Consider the following 25,105-nt stretch of genomic DNA (forward strand, 5'->3'; position numbering starts at 1 on the left):
ACAGTAGGGCTCAAGCTGCAGCCCTGACTCAGAGGGGTCAGCATTCCTGCTGTAATTACTCACGTCACCAAACCTCTTGACTGCACTTCAGTTATAAACACATCCTGGTTTCTAGTTTCTAATTTCTAGTGTTTTTTTGTTGTTGTTTTTTCTTCCCTGAAAGTTCCCCATCTATTTCTTCCTCTAGGCAGCAAGAGAAAGTTTGAGGGAACCAGGAGATGAACTTGCTGGGTATGTGCTCAGCATGCACTGAGACATATTATAGGTTGCAGCACTGCACAGTATTTACTTTTTCCCCCACTCAACATGTACCTTTAAGAGATTGATTCTCCCTGCCAGCCCCTGAGGAGGTAGTAATAACACAGGAGAAGATGTGTTAGAGGGATGTCTGCCTTCCCAGCTCCAAATTGCAGCAGTCCTGACAAGATACTTCTTTGGTAAAAGCACTCTCACCTGCACTAGCATACTGCATGTGCTAGCATTCACACATCAAATTATATATATATACATATAATAAAAGATAATGAATCACACACGTGTCCTCAGGCTCGTGCCAGCCATTAGTGTACTCCTTGAGGGCTAAAGCACAACACATTTTGAATGTTTACTAGAGCAACTAGTGTACATGCTGCTGTCATTTACATATGATAATTGGTCTCCCTCAAATGTGTGAAAGCTGCTATTCTGCATGTGCTTTTATGCATCCTTTAAATAACTCGGAGCTCACTGTAGAGTTCAGGGGCACCCCAGGTTGGAACATTCCCTGTGGGTGCAGCAGAGTGGAAGGATGTTTTCCTTTTTTAATTGCTTGCAGAACAGGGACATGTTTGGGGGAGTGAATTTCTCAACTAATGCTCCAAGGGATTTTTCACACGTTTCTGGCTAACTTTTGCAGGAGAACCCCTAGCCCTGCTCTTCTTGACCTCATAGAAACTTGCCAGATAAAACCACCAATGTTTTCAACACATTTGGGATCTCCAGGAAACTAACGCCTCTCTGAAATATCACTAAGTAGGAATAAAACTTAACAAGCAAAACGACTGCATGCAACAGGAGCTATCTTCCATGCAGGAACTAATTAGGAGACTGAGCTGCATAACAGAACTGGACAGACATTACCTCCAATCTCTATGCTGAGAGCATCACAGGTTCACTGAAATTAACCTCTGAAACAACCAAGAGGAGACTGTTACAAGTGCCTTAGTAAAGCACAAGCCATCAAAAAGACCTCCAAAACAACAAAAAATCCCTTTATTTCAAAGAGAAAGATGAAATTAAAGTCTCTGCTGGAGTACAATTTGCATGTTGGTATTATGCCTGGAATGTAGTGCGGCCCCCACTGTAATATCACTTAGGCACAAGTGAGGTGGTCAGGATTGCTGTCTTAAAAGCATAACAAGGCATCAGTCTGACCTGATAATAAAAGCAAGAGCAAATTCATATATAATTCTCACTTCAAAATATGACTCCAGTACAGTTCTTCTGAATTATACATTAAACAAATGCATACTGAGGAGAAGCAGTCTCTAGAATAGGCACAGATGAAAGAGTACAATACAGATCTACTCTATTTACATATGCACACATGGATATATGTATATGTGAGTGTGTATATAGAATACACACATCTGCACAAAAACTCTATACTACATAGAAATCTTAACTATGTATGCTGTACTCCCCCAAGATGACCTTGAGGCATCAACAAATATTTGGTGTTTCATGTCTGACCATTTCTCCTCAGGTTTAGCAACACTGGCTATTCATCACACGATAAGTGATGTAGAGATGAAAAGCAGAATGATTTCACACACATGAAAGACCAGCAATGCTAGAAGTAAAACTGTATGCTTCTGACAACTACTCTTTTACTCAAATCTGAAGTACTTCCAGATTATTAAAGACATCATGTTTTTTATCCAAGACAATTTTATTCTGGGCAAGGAACAGAATTATGGCACTGCCCTAGGCTATCTCAGATAATGAAACCATGAGGAGTGTCTACCTTGGATGGGACACCCTGGATTTCTGTTTATTATTATTTCTAATTTTGGGATCTGGCAGAAACTTAATGAGGAAAAATATACAGTCCTTTGCTAGAGATAATATGCGCGCCTTTAATAAAGAACAGCACACAGGAGCATCATCAGGTCTTCTGAAACAAGCAAATGAGTAAAACAGCACCAGGCAGTGTCATTCCCTTTCCTTCCACACCTGTTTGGAGCCCAGCTCTCGCAGATGCGGGCTGAACTGACATTATTTGCATCTGCTGTCACCTTAAGATTACCTCAATGCATTATGCATGGAAAAGCATCTGAACTGAACCAGGAAATCAATGTCAGGGCAGGCTGTGGCACTGAGTAATGTTATTAGGAGTCCCCAGCTGCCAGGATCCACAGCTCTTGCTGGAAGTACTGGAGGGCACATCTAAGTGACTGGCTTTGACCCATGTGTTTTGATGTTCTGGCTTTCTTCTTTGTATGGCACCTTCTGAGGGCAGGGAAACAAAAAGGCCTAAGCTAGGGCATTTTGCAGGGTTTTTTTTTTTTAACATGAATTACTTCTGACACAGAAGCTCCTACCCTGAGAATGGCACATGCAATTGAGACATGCTGCAAAGGCAGCCTTCTCAGCAGGGTGGACAGAGCTGTAATCAATAAATAAAATGGGTATTCCCTTGGGCTAATCATTTCCTCCATCTCAAGGTGCCCAAGGACTCATTTCATCTTTCTTAATATACACTTGTTACAAAGGAAAAAGAAGCTTTGATTGCATACTTAGTTTTCATATATATTCTCAAAATAAAGCAAGTCTATGCGCTATTCAATAAGGTTTAACAGCTACTACATCTAGCCAGTGGTAGCTCATAAAACACTGCCAAAAGACAGAGCCAAAGATGAAGATGGGCTGAGGCGCGAGAGAAAATTAAGCCATGTTCCCACAGAGATGCAAGGATGCTCCACTTGATTAGTTCGCATGAGCACTTTCCCAAGCCCACAACCAAGCTCCAAGATGTCTCTCAAGGGATGGAAGCCCCATTTCATGATTCATCTCAAGCTGGACTGGACAGACTACTATGAGATGTACAAATGTATTGCAGGGTAGAGATGTGTATTGGCAAAGGAACAGTCACACTGGTCCAAAAGGAGCAGTCATGGTCAGCACCCCTGACAACAAAGCTGTTTGCTGGAAGCCACGGATCTTTTTACAGCAAACAAAAATTGGAGTTGGTGATGAATCTTACTTCTCAGCTAAATACAGCTCACTCGAGGCCTGTGTGGGGTGCAGAGGTGTACAACCAGGAAGTAAACTTTGAGTAAGGCAGGAAGAGGACCCTCTTTGGAGGAAACAATGGACAATATTCTCTGTGGGGCAATTTTTACACCTTTCTCTACAATCTGTCTTGCTTGTTGGCTGTGGCTTTGCTGACAAGCACACCACACTTTGGCCTCACAAAGAGGGTTCATCTGAAGCCCTTGTGCTGCATCTACATCCAACACATAGCTCCATGGGTACAAAAAAGCCGTGCAGACTCTTTGCATACTATGTGATTTTCATCCACAGAGCACGGACCAGAGGATTTGTTGATGTCTGTGGACAAATTCTTCAGTGTACTGGGAAAGAAATACTCCCCCTGAGTTCTCTTTCAAACCTTTAAAAATCCTGCCCTTTCCTACCAGGCTCCTCTTGCTTCTATCGGTCATAAAGCAAGAGGACAACAAATGCAATCCTCGGAGAACAACTCGCATGCTAATTGCATTTCAGCAGTTCCATTTTTTATTTCCCACTGTTGCTCTTACCTGCTGCTGGTTTTCCCTTTGAGAATGCAGCCTGGCTTGTATGCATTCCCTGGTCTCCTGGAAAGCCTGTCTTTGGGACACCTCTGCTGGGTAGTGGGTACACACGCCTACAATGTTTGTACAGGAGAAGATGAGAACATTGGAGACCAGCTGCAAGAAAAAAAAGGGAAAAAAAAAGAGAGAAATACTTGATTACACTTTGGAAACCTGCCATCAGTAACAAAGCAGCAGCCAGAGCTCAGCCCATTCCACACCTTTTTGATCCAAGCCATGGCTAAACCTTAAACTCTTAATTTCACTTCATTTCACTCTCTTGTTTTGAAACATAAAACTTCTATATATGGCCTCAAATATATGTTCTTAGCATTGGGCATTAATTCCCTGGTAAAAACAAAAACCAAAAAACAGCTCTACTAGCAGTGCTGTAATTCCACCTTTGGTAATCCAAACCTTGGAACTACCGTGACAAAAATCCACCTAAAAATGCATCATTACTCTGTCAGCTAAGAGTCAGCGAAGCCTTATGCAGACAGAGGAACACAAATATTTCCACATTTGCGTACTTACATATCTGGCTTGAAAACATGCCAAAGATATATATAACTGCTATTTTGAAACAGTGCTTAAAATAGTGAAGGGAAAATACTTGTATTCATGGGGTTTAAGAGCAATCCTTTCTTTATGTAGTTCATCACCAAAATTTATGTTAGTAGGTTAAAAAAAATTACATTTTCCACATTTCTATGAACACAGCTACAGAAAAAGTTATTGAGTCTGATGTATATTTGGACTGGATATGTACAAAGGAAAAGCTACATCACTCCTCTGCTTCCACATGGATTATGTTTTGTAATAAAGCAGTCACAGAACTTTTGCTGCAAACTAGTGTTGCAACTCACATTTCCTAACCATCTTTTAATAAAAAGGAAAAAATAAAACATGTCCATTGGTGGCATTTGGTTCATGTATAATGTTCAAAAGTACTTCTGACAGTATCATACAAATATTTTCCCTTGACAGAGGTCAAAATATAACTTCTGGAGAGCTGCACAAACTGTACTTTACCTCCCTCTGAGGACATTTATTCAAAACACCTCTCATCTCTTCTAGCAGGGAAAGACTGTCAGACTTAAGAGTTCTGTAAATTAAAACAGGGACCTTCATTCTATTCCCTATAGACCAAAAATAGTTCAAATACCCTTTGCCTTTGTTACTAGTAATTTCCAGAGCAGCCCCTTCACTGAAAACACAGCTCCGAAAGGCCCTTACTTATGGGCATGGCTCAGGCCCCAGGCTGGCAGCAGGTGCCCAGGACTCCCCATACCAGGGAGGAGAGAAGCTGTCCTTGGATCACCCACCAACATCCTGAAGAGCAATAGAAAGTCTGCTGGGATTACTCAAACATCTTGACTACGCAAGCCATGAAGACATCGGAAATTGTTTTATTAACAACTCTGACCTGAAACAGGTTTTAGGCAGGAAATTTTCAACTCTGAACTCAAAATTAAGCAATACATTGAACTACAACCAGCTGAGGGACTTCTCTCTGCGGATGGCTGCCAGTAGATGGCAACACACAGAGCTCCTGTACCCTGCTGCATTTTGGGCTGAGTACCTGAAGCAAGTTCCCACACTCGTGCACTATTCTAAAATACAACGTCTTGCAGGTTATAGATACCTATGTGTGGTTATCATCAACACCAGTTAGATCTATCTGCATATTACTGGTTTTCAAGGAAGAAAGTTTTTCTCATCCCCTGCAGATTACTCCCTTCATCCTAAGATTCCCCACGTGGGACAGAGATAGGGCTAAGGTGCAGTTCATACACATTAACATGCAGTAAGCCCAGATCCTAAATTCACACATTTACATATACAGCCTTGCTATTATATTCTCACTCAGCTCTTTCTAAGGGTGGCCAGTTCCTGACAGATCCAATATTCTGCAGTTCTTCCCAAAACTGATCAGATATCAGCCAACTGCCAGGTACCCTAACACACCACTGCATCCAATGGGAGTTTGATAGGTTTTTGTTTGTTTGCTTGTTTGTTTTTCTGATAACGAGCAGAAAGGCAGGATTGTAAGGATGAAAAATCCTTCTCCAAGTACAAAAAACACAGATGTTCATTATAATGAAGAAACAGCTTATAAAATGGAATAGAAAATAGGACTTTCCCAGGAGTTACTTGGATTCCTGCTTCATAGCTGCATTACTGGCAGTCTGTGAACTACACTTCTACAAGTTCAAGATGGTTATTATAAGCTCAAACAGATTAACACCAACTAGCATCATTTGCACAGTTGGATTAGAGCAAGACTCCGCAGTCCTCTCTACTTGAGCTATTCAATTTTACAGGGAACAAAAACTTTGTCAAAATACATAAAACAGCATAAGTATGCTAGATATATTTAGAATGGAAAAAGACGAGCACAGAGATGATTTTCAGGAAATCATAAGCCTGGAGAAGACAAGGCTCTGAGATGACCTGACAGCAGCCTTTCAATATCTAAAGGGAAACTACAGGGAAGAAGGGGACAGACTCTCCAGTAAGGTCTGTTGTGATAGAACAGTAGGGTGGATTTAAGTTAGATATAAGGGAAAAGTTTTTCACAGTGAGGGTGGTGAGGCACTGGAACAGATTGTCTAGAGATGTGGTGGATGCCCTGTTCCTGGAGATGTTCAAGGCCTGGCTGGGTGAGGTCCTGGGCAACCAGATCTAGCTGTGGTGTTCCTGTTCACTGCAGGGGAGTTGGACTAGGTGGCCTTTAAAGGTTCCTTTCAACTCTAAGGATTCTAGGACTCAACATACTCAGCATTCTTCTTTAACCCCCAAAAAACAAGACCTCATTTCATTTAGTGTTCTTCGTTGTCTTAATAAAATGAATTTGTACCCTGTTTGCCAAATGGTGCCACTAGCTTATCAGCTTCCTTGCCATTTTGCTATGGTAACCAGCTTCAGTCCCAGGAGGAGAGAGATGATGTAGATAGTAAAAAACTGAATCTCTAAGCTCCACTGCCTGAAAAGTAGAAAGATATTACTGCAACTATTTCAGAGAATCTGTGTTGAAGAGCTGTTCAAGGCAATGGGAAAACGCAGCTGTCCATCTTAGAGTTAATTTCTTTCCCCTGCCTAGCTAGAGATATAGGCTGAGAAGATTCCTGCCCTTCTAATTTTGGAAAATAATAGTTTATAAAAAGACTATTTCACTTGCATATAACTCCTAGACAAGCTATTAAATCAGCCTGCAGTAAAATTGTATTTGAATGTTTCATAAACTGGTATGTTTACTCCTACAGCATCTGTGTGCGGCAGAGAAGTGCTATTATTCTGATGTTACTGAGGCAGAGATGTTTAAAGGCAATTCAGCACCTAACAAAAAGCTACACACTAGGAGGGCTCTTCAGAAAACCAGTGCAACTTCTTCCTTCCACTGAAATTATAGATTGGTCAATCTCAGTCAACAGAACAAACTAGACCACTTCTTGTCACTTTGATTTATCTTGCAACCAGAACACTGCTATGCTTTTGTTGAACGTCTTCTTGCAGGAAACTGTTTACAGACTTTTTCCCTTGGTGACTGAAGAAAAAGAAAGAAAAGAGAAATGGAAACGGTTCAGTTGCACATGTTCTGGGAGTTATGAAAACCTGGTATTACAAAATCAAAATTGAGAGCTAAATCTGGCCTGCCTTTGTTGTTACAAAATTAAAGTTTGGGGCATTTCAGGCAATTCTAAGGAGGAACCCTGATGGTTCAGCGATAAGGGAGAGCCTTCCAGCAGATAGAAATATCAGCTTGAATCAATATTGCCGTGCTTCTTCTTAGTATCTTTCTGTTCTGTTATTCTTCAAACATCAGCTACTATTCAATATGTAATTAAGAGACAACAACATATTTAGGAGAGATAGCACCAAGACATACTTTGTTACTTCCTTTCCTCTGCCAGATCTAACAAAGCTTACTACCACGAAAAGATGGGCCAAATTTCTCTGAACAATACAGCTCCTTTTACAATCATAGCTTTTTACTCCTTTCCTTTTTCCTTCCCTTTTTCTTTTCCTTTCCTTTCCTTTCCACCAAGTTACCTGGCTGTGGTCAACTTCTTTTCCAGTGGTTCAGAGTTATTTCTTTTCTGAGTTCACAACATTAAGTCATTTTCTGATAGTTTATAATACAATCCAGCAATATATTTTCTATTTTGTTTTTCATTTACATCAAACTATTTTTATATTTGCACAAAGTCCCACAAAGCAAACACATTTTAAATTTCTACCATGAGACAGTAAAACTGTCACAAAGGAGAATGAAAGAGCCTTTCTCGGGGATCAAAAATTCACAGCAAACTATAAAGAGGAAACAAATTGTGTATCCCATCTTTCCAGAGTTCTTCTCTGCCCTGCTTCTGCTTTCCAGCTCTCATAGTACTCATTCAGTAGGAAATCTTATGTAGAATCCTTATGTAGAATCAATTATTCGTACAACAGATAGATTAAAAACTAACAGCTCAGTTTCTAGACTACTTTTTATGGAGGTTGTATACTGAGTTGACAAATTGGATCAACTATTCATGATAAGAGCAGACAATGGAATTAGATTTACTTTTGAGAGTTCCCTTTCTTTTTCAACCTCACATCAAAAAAAAAATGTTATAGAACCTTTAATTCTTATCTGTAACAGAACATAAGAACAAAAATGTGATGGCATACAAAGCTCTAGCTATTTCTATATCACCTATGTGTATAATTCAGAATGGAAGCATGGATAAATTCTAAAGTTAAAAAAAATAGGAAACAAATCTTACAAAAAAAAATTGTTATGATGGTATTTTTAAGCACTGAATAGCTTAATAGTCATGTATTGCTTCTCTATATTCTAAATATCTCAAGAAAAAAAAAAAGATCTATAGAGCCAAATGCATAATGAAAATTAAAACAAAAGACAACATCAGCTGGCTCTAAGATCAAATTACTCACGCATCTGAGGCCACATAGACAACATCTTTTGTTTCCCAAATCTACAACTAGCAGAGTATTAAGAAAGAGAAAACCTATAGATTATGTTAAGAGAGATAATTAAACCGCCGCACAGACCTCCTCTCATATTTGTCCAGAAAAGAACTAGTGAAGAAATTAGGAGGGGTTCTTATTTTAAAAGTGACAAATGTTTTCACCAAGTTCTTGAAATAACAGCAGTAAGAAAAGATTAACTCAAAACACTGGAGTCTCAGAACAAATTTGCCAGAGTTGCGATGTGCTGCCCTCCCTGTGTTCTGGTACGTCTGTGCAGCAGCCACTCACTTGGATCTCAAGCAGAACAGAAAATTGACGATGGCCGCCATTTACCATTTCCAGACTTCTCTAAGTGCACTTTACACATGAGTAGTGCTACAGAAGCCAGCTCAGAAAATTTTAACGCCTCCCTAAGCCATAAAGCAATTTAATGATCCCCAAAGTAGTAGAATTTATTGAAGAAAAACAATTATCTTGACTCACATACGTTCAGTCTTTCTTTAGAACAAAACTTAATATCTAAATCACCTTTTATATGCATGACTTCAGGTAAAGTCTTGATATATTAAACATTTCAAACCATTCATCTAAGTTGCTTCAGATGAAAGCAAAATGTTTGTTGCTGCTTTCTTAATTTTAATCTCACACTCTGCTCGAAAGATTTCCATTAATTTGCTGGTTGCTGTAACTGCAAACCTGCCATGCTCTCCTTTCTACTAATATGCTCACTGCCACGCAGAATACAGAAACGTAAAGGACTGTATTTATGATTTGTTTTTATATCGAAAATTTTTCATCCCAATTAAAGAACAAAACATTACAAACAGATGTATTTTTAGTAAGCACCTCAAGAGGAAATATTTATACATCAAACTGATAAATTCTACTTCTTCATTGCTGCCTTTAAAAAATATATATCTTTGGTTATCAAGGACAAGACTTTACTGTCCTGACCAAACCTTGGTCTAGAAGCTGCCAAAATAGGTATTTCTGTGGCTGTTTCCCTGGAACTCTGCTACAAAATCAGCAAAGTGTTTTCCGTGCAGCAGCACAGTCCAGTGGGGTGGAAGTGTTGTCTTGCCCTACGAACGTCACAGGGAAGGAGATTTCAGGTACTATCATCCATCCTCCCAAAATCTCTGTGGCAACCAAGTTTCTGTGCATCTTCACACTTAACAAATAAGGGACAGTTTGCACGTGAGGAACCTTGATGGGTGTTTATTTCCAAGCAACAGAGGTATCTATGCGGCAAAGACTTGAGCAATCAAATTCACAGCTTCCACTGTCTGTGAGAAAAAATACTCATACACCCCATTCCGCAATGCTTCTGGGAATGTCTCTAGGAGCCCAATACTCAGACAGAGGCAGTGCATCATCCCTTATCTTCCACAGTCATTTCAGTACCAGACTTCACCTCCTAGTCACTGGGAAAACAAAAATATTTATCTAGTTGCATGAAAGTCTTATTTATCTGGGAAAATAGAACATTCGCCAGCTACTCAGCAGGCAGAAATGAGTGCCCTAAATATGGTCTGTAAAATATAAAAATCATTATTTCCCAGGCACTTGAGTGCATGTTTTCTGGGTGACAGTGAATTTGGTTGGTTTTGCTTGTTTGTGTGGAAGAAATAGAAAATTGGAGAGAGTAGAATCCAGAAGCTGAGAGTCACTGTTGTGTCTTACAGCCTGGCTGCATGAGCAGTTGAGCTTATGGATCTTTGAACTGACATCCAGCAATGCAGAAAACTATTAGCAAATTCTCAACCAAATTTTAAGTGAGCACAATGGACAGCTTGAAGGTATATATTCTCTGACCTTCAGCTTTGTCATAGAGAATTTCAAAAATCTACAGTAAAACAACAGATTTTAGAGACAAACTCCAAAAGACTTTTCAGAATAGCCTATAAAGAAATGCAAGACAATATAACAGCAGTGGTTACAACTGGCTCTGTTTGTAATACAAATTACCCTACACAATTTAGCCAGTCATTATCTCATTATATCCAGCCCCTCTCCCATCTATTTTTAGACCTGCACCACTTCACTCTCACTATCTTTTATTTGGCTTTCTTTGTACTGTAACTCTCATTATTATGGATTTTCTTCTCAGTTCCCAGTCTTTTTCACAAATGCACACACAAGCATACAACCTCACAATTCCAGGATCAAATCAAATGAGTGTCTAACTAAGTCAAAATAAATCTCATTATTTTCTGGTAGCCCCAACAACGTGGTTCCTCTGCTACTAGATGTGCTTTTCACAGTGCAAGACACATGTTAAATTGTTTTGCAGCATGTGAAGGAAAAAATTTCAAGGTGTACTTTCAAAGTCTATGTACTGAATAGGTCTCCAAGTCCCATACTGCAAGATTGTATCATTAATTTCCTTAAGCATTATAAAATGGCAAGCAGCTGGATTCTTGAGTTGGGATATGCTATAGCCAGAGGTTATTTTTGCTAGCATTGTAAACCTTCTTTCCTTGCTGTCAAATGTTTAAGAATTTAGTGAAAATATTGGTGTAAAAATTCAAATGCTTAACTGAAACAAACACATCAACCTAATTTCAATAGCAATGCACAAGTTGGAGTCTTTGAATTTGGACAAATGAAATAAGCTGTGCCTGTCGGCAGGATGTGAAGAAGAGAAATCCAAATTTCTTCAGCTAGTGGAAAATTCTGAAACTGTATTTGAGTATGCACTTTTATTCTCCCAAAGATTATTACCAGAGATTATGCAGCTGAATAAGTTTTCTGAGGTGAACTTAAAATAGACCTAATGTCATATTGACCTTCCCAAGAGGATACTGTACACCATAGAACTGGATTTTGAAAAGTGAATTAGGAAGATTTAAAGTAACCTAATTTGAGGAAGAAATAGAGAAAAAAATAGGAAAGACTTTAATTTCAGAAGATTTTGTATCATGACAATATGACAGTAAAGAATTGAAGAAATCCCAAAGACTATGTAGTTAATTCCCTGCTCGCTTCTTAAATATGGTATCCAGAAATTGATGCAACGATCCAATTGAAGTTTAAATGGCATCTAATAGCCATATTTGCTTGTTTCATATTACATACAATACCTTTCTTAATATACCCCACAGAGACACTTCCTTTTCCTGAAGTGAGCAATAATGATCTTGAACGGATTAGTTTGCAATCTCCTTTCACTGTCGTTCTCATCTGTTGCATCACAACATGGATATTTAGTCATGGTTTTGCATTAGATTTTTCATTTCCAAGAACACAGTACCTGTGTAGTTAGCCTTTCACAAACCATCACTTGTATCATTTGGAGATTTACTAATATACTTGAAAACAAAATGATCTTATGAAAAATGCTTCAAATATATAAGATTACTGGACAAATACTTGCTTTAAAAGGAATAAAATAGCTGTGAGAGGTTTTCCTATCTATTGAAAAAGAGATGCAGTTATTGCCTTCATGTCTGGGAAATGAGAGGCATAAAAAAACCAAGGAATTTATTAATAGACAATGATAATTTAAAAAAAAAAAGAAAAGAAAAAACAGATAGTACAAAAATATTTTAGTGTGTGATCCGTATCATGCCTGCAGTTTGAAATCACAAGTAGGTTCTTTGCCCTGCTACTGTAATGCGATACACTTGTCAGCCTAAATCCCATAGGGAGTGACTATGTAGCTCCTGATAGGATAAAGGTATTGGAGCCAGATCTCTACTCTTATCAGTTAACTCTATCAACTTAAGAAAGACAGAAGTAGAGAAAATTATTTGGAATTAATCTCCAAGATCTTAGTTCATCAAACACTTCTTAATGCTTTATGATAATCAATAATAAGCAAACATGAGATATCCCTTCAAAGGCAAACAAGGTGGTCCTTGACAGATTGCAAGGATAACTAGTACATCATCTGCTACACAGAAGGCCCAAACACATCCTAATATGCATCCTGCTGCATATGCAGTGTTCCTGAAATAAGTAAACAAAAGAAAAAGTGAACGGATGGTGAAAGTCATCACTCTAGCCATTCAATGCCAAACCCAAGCAAAAACAGAAACAGAAGAGACTTGTATAAAAGAATAAAATGAGTCTTTTCTGACAGTGACTCCTATCGTCCACCATGGTGCCCAAGACAGTCTTTAAAACTAATTACTCTTTTGACATCTATAGCGTCAAGTGCTTTTCTTAAAGTTTCTCGCAATATTTCCATCAGAATGTACAGAAAATAATCATGGAACAAGCCACAGAATGTACTATCTCAGATCTATCTTGTTTACTTAATGACTAGAAAATCCCCAAACCTCATTCTTTTACATCAGAAAACTTTGCAGAAAGCAACTGATAAAAACAAAAAGTGAGAATATGGTAAAACCTCCAAAGAAGCAGAATCAGCACCAACCAGGACAGAAAGGATGGAAATGGAGATGGAGAAGCAGAGATAAGAACAGAAGGCCAGGTCTAGTAAGGTATGGAAAGAGAAGCAAAATATTTGCACTTTTTTTCTGCAATGACTACGCTCTTCCTTTCGTATACAACCTGAAATCAAACCCCTGCTGTTTTCATGCTTTTTCCACTTGTGCTCAGTCACAAACTAGGCTTACAGCCCCTTCAATTGGCAGGTCTGCAAAGCACACAATGCTCCTTTGTCACCACACCTTGCTGGAGAACACACAGACACGAAACACTGTTTGTCCTGGGCTTGCCTTAACCATGAGAGCAGAATTAAAGTTGGAGAGGCCACCTAAATGCTGAATAACATTTATCAGCTCACAGGCAGATTTTTATCAGTTTCAATCAATCCTCAGTAAGAAAAACGCTGCCCTAGCATGAGTGCCCAGCTTAACAGCTTCAGTTTGCCCTTAAATACCATTTTTACACTAATATTGATACATCTGACTATAAGCACCAAACAGATCTCTCCAACAAATAGCTTTTTAATTAGTTCAGAACAAGCTGTGCTGCTTTCAGACAGAAACAAGTTGGAAAATTAGCACTAAGTTTTATTGGACTGTCAATATCTATTTGATACAAGTGAATATGCAAGGACTTAAGACACTGGGTATTTACCTTCCCAGTGTTTCCTCCCACTGCATATGGGTCAGATGCTAGAATCTAATCATGATTACATCAAACTATGCATACATCAGTTCTAAACAACAGGAAATTAAATTCCAGAAGTTATCTATCCACAGGAATTAAGGAAGGGAATTTGAGATTTAAAACAGTGGGATCAGAAATACAACACTGGATGACTTCTCACTCCTTTTTTTAATCCAAGTATTGTGAGAAGTGGTTTTATGAAAATAGTAGTTTAAAAAAGACCTAAAGAGTACACTGTCCTGAGTCCACAACTGTATATAACATAAAACATCTCTAGAAGTGGAAGTCTGTGTCAGTGACGCTGGATAGTGAAGAAACTTGGTTGATCATGAAACAAGCTTACCTTCTCAGCTGTACTTCTGTTCTCAGTATGAGTGCAAAGAATCAGTGCCAGTATCAAAGGAACAAAAGGTGTACCCAGCAGTAACAGCTTTAGGGAGAAAATTGCTGGTCCTCTGCCTGAATGTGGATGGAAAATGTGCTCAAGTATACCTATCTGCAAAGCGTATAGAAGCAGTCAAAGATCCCCTGCATGGAAAATCGTCTTAATAACAGCAGCCCCTCAGGAGAGGTGAACAATCCTATGCTATGAAATCCTTTTTTTTTTTTCCCCAGTTCTGCAGAATTGCCTCATTCCAACCACAGTTAAACTTCATTAAGCATATGTGCAAACAAGGCCCTTTTTGTCCACTCAGCCTTTAACAGCTGTATCAAACAACCATCTCACAATTAAAGAGAACGTAGCTCACACACTTCCTTATCTAGGTATGTTAGGTTCCTACTTGTGTACTTGTGTTCCATGACACAACGCATACAATCCATCCATAGCAAGCACTAAGCAATGAAATGCCTTTGGTCTCTCTAAACTATTTGGTTTCACGTTTTCATGCCAAACGTTTGACTATTTGATAGAGGATGCAACACAAGAAGGCACAACAAGACAATGGACAAAATGGCGACTTATACTTTTGTGAGAAAATATTTAGGCAAATAGACAATGGTCCCAGACTGCTGGCTGTACTTGTGTCCTCAATACATACCAAGGGATGTCCACAGTATTTTCCAACCAGGAGCACACAATGTCAGAGCAAGAGAAGCTCTACCACCAAACAGCTTGTAATGAACAGATGTGTTACCTGCATGTACTATCATCCATCTCCACAGAATGATGGGTACATAGGTCTTCAGAGAACCAACAAACATTTGATTAATTTTCTCTCTACCTTCCACCTCATGTAGTCAAGCAGTTTTGATAAGACTCATAAAATACTGATACCATCGTAAGTACTTTCTTTGCATAGAACAGAATGCATTTAATCACTGAAGCTTTGTTTTTTCTTTAAATGATATTTCACTTCTGTCTATATAGAAGACAGAACTGAAGGGTGGATTGTTTTTTGTCGTTGTTGTTTTGTTTTTGCTTTCTTTTAAATAGCCAGTGAATTGAAAAGACATTGCTCATTTCTAAATCATGGGGTACTTTGCAGAAATTCAGTCTAGCTATTTATTGGAATCAAGGGACCTTCTGTTTGGCAGAATATGGTAATAGGGGAAAGATGGATGTAACAACTCCATATACAGGTTTTATTTTATCTTTTGAAGAAACCATCATGTTTCTGAAAATAACTTTTTTTCACAAAGTTCCCTTACAGCTCATGCTGCTCTGATCTGCAGTCCCCCCAGATGCATTGTTTTCTGCCTACCTAACTACAGTTTCAGTTCTTCATTATTTGGCAAGGCCAAAAGAAAATGTATTTACAGTCCAGACCTCTAGGATTAAGATTCAGACACAATTTTAGCACTTCTAGGAGACCGTCTGTTCATCAGTTATTATCAGACAAAGTCCCTTTCCATTTTCATTTTGATAAATAGACCTTTCCCTTCTATCATTTGGCTGTTACCTCCACTTCCAACTGTGTATTACAGAACCCACTTTTAATTGTTCAGCAACAGCTGAATTAAAACCATTTTGTGCATTTTTCAAGTACGCACATTGGAAATACTCTCCATCTCCTATGCTGCAAGACTCAGTCACTAATCCATTTAAACAGCATGAAGTGTTAGGAAAGTCAAATGCAAATTCAACTAGGAGATTAGAAAAACTTCTTTTTTCCCCTGGCCCCAGTGGGAAATCAATTTCTGGCATCTGTGCCCACACACTCAAAGACTTTCAGGTGTATAGCTGTCACGGGTTCAGTAAGATACTTTGATGATGTGTTTTTAGGAGCTTTAACTATCTATATAAAAAGTTTGATTTTTAAAAGCTGCTTAAACAAATGAGCTTCAACGAAAGTAAAGTGCAGTCTTTGAGCACACAACATCAACTGTAATTCACGTTCTTTTTTGAATCTCAGAAAACTCAGTGCTTGTTCTCTTGCATATGTTCTGGTCTAGCAATTACATCCCGAGTTTTGATGGAGACAGACACTGAGAGGTATTAGCAAACGCAGCGAGGGTCAGTGCTCAGAAGTGGAAAGGCTGTTGATTTTATTTCCCACTGGAATCTACTGGGAATAAATGAACTACAGGATTCCAGAAGAACAGCTTGTTCTCCTGGCTTTGCTCTGCTTGAGCAGAAAAAAAAAGTTATTAAAATACATACCCACAGAGCCTGAAAACAGGCTGTGAGGTCTTCAGCGCTCAAAATCACAAGCACAGTCTAGACCAATGCTGGCCAAAGCACCTGGCTTTATTTTTATTACTGCTTTATTGCATTAACCTTATTATTAGCAGTGGTGTGTCAGTATTGCTGTCGATACTGCCTTCCTCGTGATACTGCCCAAATAACAGACATTTCCATCCAAACCATTGCTTAATAGCAGAAGCTAAGAACTGAACGAAGAGTGGCAGTCCACTTTGCAGAGCTCAGTCTTACAAACCACCATGTATCCCTATATCTGACAGACAAGCAAAACTCCGACACTTCAGAGAAAGATACTTCTAGGTCAATCTATCACTAAAACAACCTATCTCTACACAACACTGCTCCAAAATCCCAATCCCCCATAGGCATTGACTTACAATCATCAGTATGAGGGTTTACATCTCTTTTCCTATAATAAGTACAACATTTAAGTAGGGAATCAGTAAGTACTGATCTTATGCAGGTTTCTTACTGCTTATCCACTGCAATCTCTCTCCCACATTCAAACTTGAGATTAAATCTCTTGTTTTACTCACAGAAAGGATAGAGTTAATTCTGTACCATCAGAAACTGCACTAACAAGAGTTATGCGATTCCCTACTCGATCATTAACCTGTCAAATTCAGCATAATAAACCCTTCACCAGTTTAAGGAAATACAAAAGACTTGTCACTGAGAGAATTTTAAGAACACGACAATCATGTATAAATAAAAAAAAAAGCTCTTGATGCTCCTTTCCACAGCTGCATCCACAAGAAATAATTTTCCACTTTCACATAGTAGAAGCAACTGTTTCTGCAAGAAGTTTTCTCCCTTTTTTTTAAATTTATTGAAACTTTCTGAGCTTTTAGGCTTGCAAAGGACTCGTCTGAATCACAGAGTCACTCAAAGTGATGCTTGAATGCTTTTCAGGCACCAGGCAGCAGTCTGGTATACGTTAAGTTTGCAATCTATATTTCCTTGTAGTCTATCACAACCTAATAAAGCTATGTCAACAAGTGTTAGAGAAGGAGAACCAACACAGTAATTTTCCAGTCCCATTATGTATGCTGTCAAATGCCAAACTTTTACTGCCAATGTGACTGCAGTGCCTGAAGAGGCAGCGCATGAAGCATACCTCAACCCAAGCTGTAAGAAAGTCAGCAGTGGCTGGTTTTCTCCCAGAGTGTACAAATGCAAGAAATACTTCCAGAATCTCTACAAGCAGTAGGAGGGTAATATTCCAGGGGCAATTTGCTCTCATGAGCTTGGAAACATCTGCAAAAGCTCCTTGTATAAGCGGTATCAAGTTAACGGACCTTTCCAAGGTGTAAGGAGAGCCATAAAACAGATACCCTTAAGTGGCAGGACACCGATAAATAATTGAGGCTGTAATTCTGTTGGAGGAATTTCAGTTTAACTGTGTTTACCTTCAGACAGTGATTTCTGGTGGTGAGTTTGACTAACTACAGCTCTCCTGGAAAAAGGGTCTGGTGGCTGGCTATGGGTTTCGAGCTTCAGGGTCTGTCTGCACATTCATCCACAGCAAGAAGTCACTGTCCACTCTTTACAGCCTTTAACCATCTTCTACCATACCAGTCATGCTAAATCATCTCATGAAACGCTGAGATTTGGGATCCTGCTGCAGCAAGGATGCTCTCAGTGCCCCCAAATGCTGTATACCTTCCTCAAGAGAACACTCCTGCCCACACCTCACAAAAAGAGGTCAGTCCTCAGGAGTTGAAAAAGAAAGGTTCTTCAGGGATATCTCAGAAGGCTTATTCCCCATATTCTAAATAACTGCTACATAAGCTCTCCAGGTATTCACAGGAAGGAAAGCTTCTAGCTGAGGTTTGGCTAACTGTCCTAAGCACATCTTTATATAGCCAGCAATTTCAGCAGTGAAGTGAGCAGACAACACTTGTCTGATAGCAGCGGATGAGACTGTCCTTCCACATTCGCTCACTTCTTCACTTGTAGCCCTGCTGATTTATTTGTAGCAGCAATACGTTAATGTTATCTGACAGCTACTATTGAAGTGTCACAAGCATGTGTACGCAATAACGCAGATGCTGCAGGGAATCTGCTGCAGGCCACTATCTTCCCAAGCACAGAAAGCAAGGGGAGGGATGGGAAATACCTTACCAGAGCAGAAATGTTCTATTACTCCCTACTGCGCTTGTTCAGAGGGAAAATTGACAGACAGGTGAAAAGGCTGAAGAAGTAAAACATATGCAGAAAGCATGGGAATATTCAGACAAAATCTATGTTGCAAGCTTTCCCACCTGAGCCTTGATAATTAAAAACCAGCAAAATGAAACCCAGACCCAGCTACTCCAAGGTCACCATCCCACACAGGCTCACAGTGCAAGGAGCTGATAGTGATGCTGTACTAACAGATGGATGATATGGACTGTCAGAATTTCAGGAGAGGTAAGGAAAATCCTTTGGTTTTAAGCTTCCTTCTTCACAGCAGTATACAAGTGTGATGATAACATGACAAGTTTGGTTTGATGATACTAACTCCTCCACTGCCCCTCAAGTACTTAACAGGCTAATTGTTTTAACACCCTTGCAAATGAGAGATATACCCTTGTGTCTCATATATAAAGAACGACCAAAGAATTACTCCAAGGTCACAGAGGAAACCAAAGGCCAAGTCAGGATTTGCATATAGATTTCTCAAGTAACACATTGCCCAATGCTTTAACAAAAGCATCCACCAGTTCCTCCTATGTCTTCATCTCCATGAGAACAGACATACAGGAAAAATCAAGCAAAATATTCTTGCTATGTCACTTGAAGCCTTTAACAGTGAAATACATTGGATAGATCGGATATAAGGAAGGAGTTTTTTTTACAGTAAGAGTGGTGAGGCACTGGCACATGTTGCCCAGAGGGGTGGTGGATGCCCCATCCTCGAAGATACTCAAGGTCAGGCTGGTTGGGAGCTGAGCACCTGATGGAGCCTGCAGGGTTCATTGCAAGGGAGTTGAGAATTAAGACTCCCCCTCACCTCAAACAATTCTGTGGCAATTCTGTGAACTTGCCTTGTAGAGCACTTTACTAGCCACTGCCATTGCTTTCTGGGTACCTTTGGTTGTACTCAGCAGGAAAGCTGATGGTCCCAGGAACAACTGGGAAACAAGCTGCAACCTATTAACTGCACCACCTACCTCCTCTCCTTCCAGTGCCAATATGGTTAAAATTCAGTACAGGTCAGATTTGCACAAGTATTTAGGCCAGATGTGCAGATAAGCAGCTAAACTATTTAGACGAACGTTAAATCACATTAAGTGCCTATCTGCGCCTTTTTAAACTGAGCTTCTTTCTCTTTATCAGATTCATAGTAATTTAATAGGAGCTGATTAGAAATGATGGTCTCCAGGGCCAACGCTCAAAGTTTACTTCAGTTCACTCCAAGCCACAAAGACAGCCACAAACCACTTGTTGCCATGCGAGCAAAGGCACAGTGCATGCAGAGGTGCCCAGCAAGTGAACTGGGGAGGTTGGGAGCCCAAGGTGTGAGCAGGGCAATAAGGACCAGGCTGATGAAGGCTAATAGCTGTGCTGTAGCCCACTATTTTTCAAGCTGTTCCTCAACTTTGAGTCCCCCTAAGGGGAGAAAAATGCACTAAAAACAAAGGCCAAATAAAACACGCTTTAATTCTCAGCCATTAAAAACTCAGCTGCAAATATAACTGAAGCGTGTTTCTTTTTAAAGAAACAACACAACACTCTCTCCCCTACAGCACTGATGACTTCAAAGGCTTCAAAAGGAACCTGATGCTGTGACCAGAGGCAAAGCTGCCTCTAAGTGCTGACTCCTGCAGTCGCAGTGATTTTGAGGTCTCAAGTTCTGTTGTGATTCTTTACCCCCAGATAAATTACATTAAAAAAAAAAAAGAAAAATAAGACACAGAGCAGTTTCCAGCATGGTCTGAATGCCCATATATATGACAAAAGCTGTAGGCTGAGTGCACAGAGCCCATGTTTGCAGGACTTGACCTAACAAATACTACCAATACATGCCAGCTTGAACCATCTCATTCCACCGATGTGTGGCCCCCACACCTCCTTCTCCACAGTTCCTAGTACCAGGCTCAGCTCTTCATCAAGTTCAGCACTCGCAGAGAACAAGTCTAACCCCTTTTAAAGTACCTTCACCAACGTGCAATTGCCATAACACACTGAGTCTGCCAGCTTCAATCTGAGGCTTTGCACATCAATTTCAAGAGGTACCAAGCTTCTGCATCCATAGCACACACACAGGCTTGGGGACGCAAGGCACAGACTGGCTTCTCCCTGCATTCAGCTGCACACAGTGTGGATTCCCCTGATCCCTCACGTAGCCTCAGGAAACCCTTTCCTGACCAGAAGTCTTAAGACCAAGGTCCAGGCTGCCACTCAGACACAGCAAACGAAGGGTTCAGGGGACAAAGAAAAAAGGAAGAAAATCACCAAAAAGGAGACTGAATCTCGTGGCTACCATGTACTTGGATGATAGATTGATTCCTTGCTTATGCTGATGATGGCCCGGTACAGACTGTACGTGAACAAGGCATTCCTGATCTTTTAATTTATTGCAGTGTTCCCACCAGGCACAAACAGAAAAGTTACATTCTAGGACTTCTTTCATACTTAAAAACAACACAGCCTGCTGAACTACCTTGGCCAATGGGTCTTAATCTTTGTAGACATGGAACAATGCAGGCAACAGCCCCTCCATCCTTCCCAGTTCTCCATCAAAAAGATGGGAACACGGGGAGAAGAAAGAAGCTGAGGAGCAAACTGGATGGGCTGACTCACACCTTCAAAGCAGCCCTAGATATTCTATAGGTCGAACTGGAATGAAGGCAACACTGCATATGAAAGCAGCCTGCATAAACACAGATGCTATCCACAGAAGTGTAACTTCAAAAGAAACAGACTCGAAGATGCTTGCCATTCCAGCCAGTGTAATATCTCTATTCATCTGCAATGTTTTAGTTGTGTTAGTGGTGATAGCAGATTGAGAACAAGCAGTCTTGAGGGACATAATCCAGTCACATTTGTATGCTCATCTGGACAAGAGCTGAAGGAATAAATGGGAGCTATCAAGTGATAAGAACAAAAATCATAAAAGATATATATTTTAAAATGTGTAGTGACAGCACACAGGACTTAGCTCAGTTTTCACCTCTGCAACAGAGCTACTACACAACCTACAGCTATTCACTTTAGTATCACCATGTGCCAGGGCTTGGTTGTGTAGTATTTTTGTTTCATATCCCTTCTCACATTTAATCAGGCTGCTCAGAGGACAGTTTACAGTTTCTTACTATGCAGCTTCTCAGCATCTAGCACAGTGCAGCTCCAGTCCTGGTCCTACAGAAAATAGTTTAATAACAATTTATCATAAACAGCACGGCATGCCAGTGGCAGCTTGGAAGGGCTGGTGGAAGGTGCAGTGTACACAGCACAATTACTCTTTGTGATTTAATTCTGCAGTCCCTTCCCTTGGGCAAACGCTATCCCAGTTCTTTAAGTGGGAGTTCAGTCAGAGTAAACTCATAATTTCTAAGAAATAAAGTCAGTGCACTTGCAGCAGCATAACGAGCAGTTATTTCTCATCATCTGTCATTAAGACGTAGAAGCTGTTGAGTCCCTTCAGTCTCACCAAGCTCCAACCAACTTGCTGAGTCCCAAAAAGGCCACAAAGGCCAACCACCGATGGCAACCTGGAGCACTGCCTCCTCCTCACAGGTCAGCCTTGTCTTCCCCAGAGACTTATTTTCTCAAGACAATGAAGAAAACCTGTTTTTCTGTTTATATTAAGCAATTTATAACAAGAAACAGGAAAAATGACAAAGCAGGCGATGTGTTTTTCTTCAAAATTTTCGACACAAAATAGGAAAGTGTGCCTAAGGCTTTCCAGGCCAGCAGAGTTTTCTTGTTTTGTTTGTTTACTTTAGCCAAAGTAATTCAGAAAGCATGAGAGCAGGACGTACTGGTACCAACTACGTTATCTCAGCACGGCTGCAGTTTCCCATAGTCTACGGTATCTGCAGGACCTCTGTTTCTTTCTGGCCATTAAGTCAGAAACAATGATAAAGCTGAATAAATGCGTGTGCCCTGATGAATAGAAGAGCACAGAAATGCTGTATTTCACCAGCACTTCCTGGCTGGTGCCTGCACAGAAAAAGCCTGGCACAAGCAATGCTCTCAGAATGCAAATACTGACAAAGCCTGGTTTTTGCAGTCAGTTTGTTACTGCTCTGAGGTCAAACAAAACCTGCCCTGCCACAAGCCCAACCTCTCTCATCAGCCTGAAACCCCCCCTCATTTCAATTCATCTGCTCACTCAGTTCCAGGCTGAACTGCCATAAAGTACATTCTGCCCATCCCAAGCATGTCTACGGGGTGTTGGTGGGCACTGGGAGCCCAAAGATAGCTGTGGGCCCTCCTGCACAGAGCTCTGGGCCCTGGATGTGGCCCCTGGACAGCGAGTTGGCTCAGATGGACTCACATCTGCCTGCAAGACATCTTGCGGATGTAGGTTTCTTCCCTCTGTCCAAGGCTGGAAGCTCTTCTTGTCAGCTAGCAGCTGGCCCAGAGCAGGTCACCCTGAGCAGTAGGGACAAGAAATGTCAGGGGCTGAACAGCTGGACCTTCCCTTCTCAAAAGGTCACAGCAATTCCATGCTATCAGCAGCTCTAGACTGTGAATAAGCAACACACCTGAGAGCTCTGATGGGAAAATCCCTACATGAATTACTCTCTTGGTTTAAGCCGTAGTGGAGAAATGTGTGTGTCCTCAGATCAGGGAACGGGAGACGTGAGGGGATGTGCCCACGTACCCTACCACGACCCAAGTGTACCAGACAGCAAGAAGCACAGCACAGAACTCTCAGTGTAATTTCCCTCTAGACTACTCTAAACTTGGAATGAGCTTTTTCCAAATTTATTGCTTCTCTGATTTCATAACAAATTAGTTCCATGTACCATTACAAGAATTGCTTTGCTGTCAGCCCTGCAGGCTTAATTTGGGGTCTGGGAAGCAGAGGGCTCTTCCCTTCTCACACATTGTCAACAGCCATACAAGATCTTAAACACACAGTTCCACCCACGCTTGTCCTTGTACAACCCCAGCAAAGCCTTACACAAGGTTGGACAGGTGTAAAATGACAGACACTGACCTAAAACAGCACTAAAAAGACATACCGAGGGGAAGAAAAAAAGAAAGCTGCTGCTCTTACAGCATATATTATTAGACTTCAATTGACTAAGGGTTTTCAGGGCTTTTTTTTAAACCTCAACGCATGAAATCAGAAGGATGATAATGGAAGGAAAGGGGTAGGAGGAAAGAGCTCTGCTGCCAGCAGTCCATGCAATACTGCTGTTTTCATGGAGTGTGTGTCCCCTTTGGAGTGGCCTGATACACTGATGCTACAGTCACCCTGCCACTCAAGCACTGAGGGAATATAGATGATATGAAACCAGGAGCACAGTATTATAGGCAAGCTGCCACAGATTTATGTAGGCAACTCTTGAATCTAATTATCTTTTTTCTTCTCTACTACGCAGACTTCTCACTGATCATAAGCACTAGGCATCAAACTCGCAGCTCCTGTTGGGTGCTGTGAGAGCTGGGGTAATGCTCACACTGACAGGCACATGGAAGCAAAGGCTCTGCATTTAAATAATCCAAGTTAGATTTAGTTGCACATGCTAATTGAAAAGCTTGTTCCAAAGCTAGAAAATTCCTAAATACGCTGAGTAAGTGTGCAGGCAAGCATGCTGTCACGATGCTGACAGATGATGAATTTGTTTGTGCAGCCAACACGCATAAGTGAAGCGGCCTGAGATACTCAGGCCGTACTCAGATATGTGCTCTGTCCAAAGGGATCTCTGCCCAGCTGGGTGACACTAAGCGATAACACAGGTATGCATTTCTCCTTGTCCCTAAGGGGCCAAGCTTAAAGGCCAGCACAAGGTATTATAAAATAGTATCGTTCAAAGAGGTAGAAACACTCTCAGAAGGGGACTGGAACTATGATCTTTGAGGACCCTTCCAACACACGCCATTCTAAGATTCTATCTTCACCTTGAATTGACTCACAGCCTGGGCTTTTGGTATGAATGATGCCCTCCCCTTTAACTCAGCTTTTTCCCTTTCTCAATTTGTCCACAAATATGAAACGAGAGCAAACAACAGCATTTTAAACTATTCAGTGTTATTTTTGTTATTAAGGAGAAGCTACTTTCACTTAATTTCTCCAGGTAGGACATATTGTCTGCTCTTTGCTAACTCAGGAAGCCCTTCCTCTTACAAGTCCACTGTCAAACAATGCATTCCCAAAGCCAGCTGACAAGAATTGCACACAGCACTCCCAGCACTGAGAGCCCTTCGCCAAACGCGGCCCAGGGTTGCACTCATCTTCCAGAGCTGCACCACTCTGGGCAGCTTAGTCACTGCAGGGCTGACTCACGCATGGTGCTTCTTTTCTGTCACTTTCAACCCATGAAGGCTAAGTGAGGAGCTGAAATTAAAGCTAACATGACTCAACAGCTGTCAACTGGTAAGACCAGTTAGAAAGACCTCTAAGAAA

The 25,105-nt window shown here is 40.6% G+C and overlaps 1 protein-coding gene across 1 annotated transcript in view; it reads right to left on the reverse strand.

The window, feature by feature from the left end:
* Window positions 1-25,105, reverse strand: part of ADCY5 (adenylate cyclase 5) — a 192,309-nt gene that overhangs the window by 77,064 nt on the left and 90,140 nt on the right. Inside the window, exon 2 of the mRNA XM_065751180.1 lies at window positions 3,801-3,950. Coding sequence (XP_065607252.1) covers window positions 3,801-3,950 — 150 coding nt within the window. The remainder of the gene's footprint in view (window positions 1-3,800; window positions 3,951-25,105) is intronic.

This window comes from Cyrtonyx montezumae, unplaced genomic scaffold (assembly GCF_038088225.1).
Source record: "Cyrtonyx montezumae isolate F1298 unplaced genomic scaffold, pur_monq_1.0 scaffold_7, whole genome shotgun sequence".
NCBI classification, from domain to species: Eukaryota; Metazoa; Chordata; class Aves; order Galliformes; family Odontophoridae; genus Cyrtonyx; species Cyrtonyx montezumae.